General features: G+C 41.4%; 1 protein-coding gene across 1 annotated transcript in view; it reads left to right on the plus strand.

Moving 5' to 3' along the window:
• Window positions 1-6154, plus strand: part of LOC106806719 (serine/arginine repetitive matrix protein 2-like) — a 14609-nt gene that overhangs the window by 705 nt on the left and 7750 nt on the right. The window contains exons 2-10 of the mRNA XM_014808752.1: window positions 582-714; window positions 880-1079; window positions 1227-1303; window positions 1532-1665; window positions 1951-2074; window positions 2378-2519; window positions 3033-3244; window positions 4975-5139; window positions 5528-5656. Of these exons, the coding sequence (XP_014664238.1) occupies window positions 582-714; window positions 880-1079; window positions 1227-1303; window positions 1532-1665; window positions 1951-2074; window positions 2378-2519; window positions 3033-3244; window positions 4975-5139; window positions 5528-5656 (1316 nt within the window). The remainder of the gene's footprint in view (window positions 1-581; window positions 715-879; window positions 1080-1226; window positions 1304-1531; window positions 1666-1950; window positions 2075-2377; window positions 2520-3032; window positions 3245-4974; window positions 5140-5527; window positions 5657-6154) is intronic.

Below are 6154 nucleotides of genomic sequence, written 5' to 3' on the forward strand. Positions count from 1 at the left end.
CTAAAAATTAAAAACTGCCGGGCATTTAGGAAATCGAAGACCGTGCCCGGCTGCCGGGCATATAGCCACAGCGATACTTATATTTGAGTTACAAATTTGCTGTGGCTACGGGTACAGCAGCCGTATCTGGTGCAAATCCACTACAGTGGCGGATCTACAGGGGTGGGGGGGGGGGTTTATCCTCCAATCACAGGTCGGAGCAATTCCTCTGTTTAGACGCATGTATCACGAAGATGAATCGTTATGAGGTAATGAGGTTGCTCTTCTCGGCTACATTCACAGCTAGCTAGTCTGAGTTTCCTCTGACCAAATACCCTCACCGAAGTTTTTGTAATGAATTTTGCTGATCAGAGAGAACTTGTACACTGACTTACTGCTAGCTCTAGTACTAGTAGTATCAGGAGTAAGATAATATACCTATATTATCTTACTCCTGGTAGTATTATAGCCCTTGTTCACCACAGGCACCTAGCTGTTGTGAACAAGTCTCATAGTATTACTATTAGAGCTAATTCGCTGCTAGTGTTTCCCGTGGAGCAGTGCGCTGTGTGATTAACTTCAATACTTTCATTTTAATTTAGGGTTAAAGCTTGATAAAGGCAGGAGAAAAGCATTCAAAAATAGTTTGCGTGTGGCTATTGAGGAGCTTGCTGATGGAGGACTTAAATCCGAGCTGCTCGAAAATCTGAAACAGTACACAAAGCGATTGTGCAGGTGAGCTTTTTCAACTGGGTATTCAGTTCAGTTGACTGTAGGACTTTTGCAGTAATAATGTGAATTAAGCATAGTAAAACATACCCAACAAATACGGACAAACTGCACGACTATATTATTTATAATATTCTTTATAAGGGAATGTTGAATTTTACACATCTTCAGCCTATTGGAAGTAAAGCAAGAAAAACATGCACGCTCCAAGAGCGTGGCAAAGCGTAAGAAAGGCAAGGAGAAAGTACAAAGACGTACATTGACAGTATACGAAAGTCTGGATACACCCTATAATTTCTTCATGAAGGAGGGATGCATGCTCAGACACCACATTATGGAAATGTTGTCTTTAGAGAAGCAAAATGAGATATGTAAGTTAAGAAGAGTGCAATGTGAGAAATCTTGGGCAAATATTCATTCAGTTATGATATTAACTGCGACACATATGGACATCTGTACCTTACATTGTCATTTACCTGTGCAGCAATTTAATCTACATGTGCCTCTTTTTTTTACAGATGCTAATTTTCTCGTACAGAAGATTGTGCATAATTCACCACAAAATCAACTCCAGGATGAAGACATCTTTACGAAGGTATATGTTTAGGTTTTATCAGGAGTGTATAATATAATAGAGAATATCTGTATCATACACTCCTGGTGTTATCAATCTTTAATAATAAGTGAAAGGGACACGCATGTGTGCGTGTGCGTGCGTGCGTGCGTGCGTGCGTGCGTGCGTGCGTGCGTGCGTGTGTGCATGTGTCGTAGGAGATGTATATGTTAGAAATGTGTAGCGCAATAACGTTAATCTGTTACACAGTTGTGTGAGAGCAGGAAGCTAGGACGAGGATGCAAAAGCTTTCCCTGGCTGACGGAGCTCAGGACACACATGCTACTCATAGTTGACGTAGGCACAAGTGTGGCAATGCAGGAATTCATGATAAAATTATTACGGTGAGTGAAAAGCCGTGTCGCACAGCTCACAGTATAAGCATCGATATCTAATCAGAGATAAAACATAGATGTAGTGAAAATGTGTTAAGAGAGCTGATTGGAGTGAGTCGTATTGCGTGACTGTGTATATATTTGTGTGGTAGTGTTTTTTTTCCCGCTATTCTTGTACCGAGAGCAGTTGAACATTAAAATAGAACTGCCATATGAAATAGAGGGTTGGGGCAAAATTTGATTGTGTGTGTGTAGGTGATGACTTCATATGCTGTTCCACATTTCTTGTTTCAGAATGATCGCTGCAGATGTACAAATTTGCGTGGAAGGAAGTAAAGTGAAACGTTCTAGATTGTTGGCCGATTATATTGTTGATATTCTGACGTTCTCCCAAGCCAGGATGAAATGTCTGAATGAGGTATTTTCATGTTTGGCCGCACTATAAGGATCAAGAGGCTAGGATTAATCAAACTTGTTGATAAGACTTATCAAAATCATAGTCCACTATTTCATATCGTCATCAGTTAATATATCTTATTTTGTATCGAATTAAATGTTTAGAATATATTATACAAGAGATATATTTAAACTATTCATCACCCAGATGGTATAGTATAGGATATTTGATTGCAAACGAGATTGCTATTGATTTCAGTATTTAATCGTCTTTCAACCGAACATTTATTTTTTCTTTAAGTACATATTTAATTGTCTATCACAGTTTGCGACATCTCCTAGCTATGGAGACTTGGTTTCTGCCATCTTGTCAATGTACATAGATCTAGAAGCTATTTGCTCTAGTAAAATTGAGGGCAAGTCCTACCTGGGGAAGAAGGTGTCTGTTCTCATGGAAACCTTGTTAGGTATGCATTCAATTTATCGTACAGAAACAGGGTATAACATTAACCTTTTGAAGTTTGTGTCACCACCGATTTACTCGAATAACATTACGTACACGGTTTTGTGCATCCCGCTTTCTCGGTTTTGCTGCTTCCTGCTTTGACGAGGAATAATTGCCATGCGAACCTGTCCGTGTACCATCATGATGTGCATTACACAGAGATGAGAATTTTTCTCAGATCCAAGAAATATCCCGGTTCTGACAGTCCCTAGGGTCGATTTTGTGAAACGTCTAAATTTAGTGAGCATTTTTTTGGGGTGATAAGGTTAAGAATGTAAAATCTGTATTTCAACTCTCAACAGTACATTTATTCAATAAGATTCTTCTCTGTACATACATGTGTTACATGTACACATGATGTAAGAACGTGTGTATAATATAACAATAACACAAATGACTTTGTATAATTTATCAACAAGTAAAACACATTGTATTAATTTTAATAAAATGTGTTTACTCACATCCCTGATTACAGGTGCGGCGAAGCACCAGCCGTACAAGCTGGACGTGATCATCCAGGTGTCGCTGTTCGATAAGCACCACCTGGAGGTGCTGTGGCCGCTTGTGGAGCACGTGCTAGCGGGCGTGCCACGGCCACTCAGCTGTACTCAGTACGTGAAGTTCGTGCTTGCCGTGAAGACAGCGCGGAGGGTAGCCGGCAAGGAGAGGACCAGACAGCTAAGAAAGGTCGGTGGTGTCGTTCACGAGCCAAGGTCGCGGCTTTTTATTATTATTATTAAATCTTTATTGCATATAATTTATATGCAAATATTTTTGGGACCACGGAAAATGCTTGCAGCGGAAAAGCTGACGTTAGACGAACATTTTACGTTGTCGTTCTTGTGAGAATAGTAGACGTTTTTGCACCGATATTTAACTTGTCGCATAAGTATGCACACGCACACATGCATACATACATAATAGTTATATACATGCATTATATATTTATTTAGTTTTTGTTTTTGTTTATTCTTAAGGTTAGGCTGAGTGTGAACTAGTTTTTTTAGCTCATCTGACATAGTCAGATGCAGCTTGTAGAATCGCACGATCGTCCGTCCGTGCGTCCGTCCGTGCGTCCGTGCGTCAACAGTTGGGCACAAATCTTAACCGCTCGACGTACGGTCACGATATTCGGGTCGTTGGGGGGGATCGTCAAAACGAGTTGGGATGTCGAAGCTGGGGGTCAAAGGTCAAAGGTCAAGAGGTGTAAAAGAAGGGGGAACATTCACTCCTTAACTTAAGGTATAGGGAGGAAATGCAGAATTGCGGCACAAATCTAAACGGCTCGACCTAGGCTCGTGATAGTCGGTGTATCGCATCATGGTAGGAAAAGCCATCACTGTGCCGAAATTGGAGGTCACAGGTCAAAGGTCAGTGGGCACAGGGCAGATTTTATACATTTTCTGAGGACATGGTCTGACGGAGCGATTGAAAAACTTTTTTGTTTCAGCGGTGACCTAGCATTTTTATGGCTTTATTGAAAGGACCATGAAATGTCCCTTCTGCTGACATGCGAAGAGTAAGTGTCGGATAACCTTTTGACCCTCAAGAGGAGGGTTAAACATGGATTTGTTGACTGTTAACAAAGGCCTGAACTGCTTTTGCTATTGTGGATGTGAGGCTACAGTTGCACAGTACAATTGCAAAGGCAAATGTTTGTTGAACAAGGTTTACGCTCCTTAAATCATGATATTTTCTAAAGCAGTCTCTGTATTAGCACACTGAGTAGCACCCTGTATTAGCACACTGTAATGAACCCTGACTGCTCGTAGGCAGGCAAAAACATGGGGGCAGCCCATTACGCATGCATGGGGGTGAACTGGCACTATTCTAATCATAATTATTCTAATCATAATAACCTGCAATGCAGATGTGTTAACTCACAGCTGAGCGAAATTCTCCTTGCCTGAATATACTCCTGCCCTGCCTGCAACTCAATGGAGTGAGGTTATCACGCACGAAGGGTGATCCCATCTTTGATTATTGATGACACTTGCATGCGCCATCTCGCGGCAACTGCTTTTGCTATTAGAGCATCCTTCACCCGCCCCCTTTCCCACTCTCCCCCCACCACCACCACTACGCTCGCGCTCGACACATATCCATGATAACATGTTAATATAGCGAAGTCACAGCTGTATCTTTATTACTGTACTACCGGTATAGCAAAGCCTAGCTATCATAGATTTTAGATCTGTATTAGTAGTATCCTAGATATATGCTCTGAGCACGAACGCGGGGATGGGACGGTGCTCTTCATTCGTTTGCCAGTGAGTTTAGCATCAGAACACCTGCCGTCAGGTGGGCGCTGTCGCTCTGCGGCACTTGTTTGTATTTCTATCAGTACATGGCAGAGTGCCAGTTATAGTTTACTTTCAGTTATAGTGGTGATTAAATTTTCATTATTCGTTTTGCAGAAAGCATACATGGTGGCAGCACCATCAAGGTTTCTGGACTGGCTGGAGAAGGTCAGTATGATGCTGGTGGCAGGGATCCCAGAGAGCATGAGAGAGGACGGACTGGAGATCACCAAGTTCCTGATGAAGAAACGACAGACACCATTTTGCAACAACATACTGGATGTGAGTGTCATATCAAGTGGTTACAGTAAATCTGTCTGTGACACATGACACTAGTGAAATTTACACAACACAATTTAGTTGCTTGACTTCGATCCACGATTCATTTCGCAATGTGTGACAGGATTACATGTATATCATTGGACGTGTAATTCATGGGGACTTTATCAGAAACAAAAGTAGTCTTGAAATTAGTCTTAGCATTAACTTTGTCTTGTAAACTGTAGACAGAAACATCATTAAGATATAAGATTCTTATACATGATGTATAGAAGTTTGGTCTATAAAAAAATGTGACTGTTAGGACGAAGGTTAAGATTCGGACAACAGGTCCTAGGATGCTACATTTAGTTTGTAATGCTCTATTCATGCGTGTTCTTTTGTGCCGCAGACATTTTCAATGAACGCGTCGTCTGAGACGTCGTCATGGCATGTACCGGATAGCAGTGAAGGCACAGATCTGTTCTTCATTGACGCTGGCACAGATAAAACCGAGGCACCACTGTTACCACCACCAGAGGTCAGCACGTGTAAATTCTCTTGTAGTGGCATTTTCACAGGTTTGCGTAAACGCACTCTTACTTTGATACTACGCTGTATCCAGTAGGAGAAGTCACATTAATTCATCTCTCTCTTTATATATATATATATATATACAGTGTTTCCCCTGGCCAAAGAGGTCTGTGAGGTGGTAAATGTTTTTTGTAATGTATTTGTGCGTTTCGAGGTCCTAGTAAAGCGAGCAGCATAGGTGCTGTCAAAGCTAAGGGGTCGGGGCATGCTTCCCTGGGAATTTTTTGATAAATAGTGCAATTTGGTGCATTCTAAGCTATTCTGAACACATCAAACATCAACACAAGTCAAAAGTTTTCATCAGTGAGGCTTTGGACACAGGCGAGGCGGTGGTTTGGACAAATTTCTGTGGCGGCTGAGAATTTGAGCGAGGCGGCCCACCTCGCTCGTGTCAATGCAGGGAAAACACTATATATATATATATATATATATATATATATATATA

The sequence above is a fragment of the Priapulus caudatus genome, unplaced genomic scaffold, assembly GCF_000485595.1.
Source record: "Priapulus caudatus unplaced genomic scaffold, Priapulus_caudatus-5.0.1 Scaffold176, whole genome shotgun sequence".
Taxonomy (NCBI): Eukaryota; Metazoa; Priapulida; class Priapulimorpha; order Priapulimorphida; family Priapulidae; genus Priapulus; species Priapulus caudatus.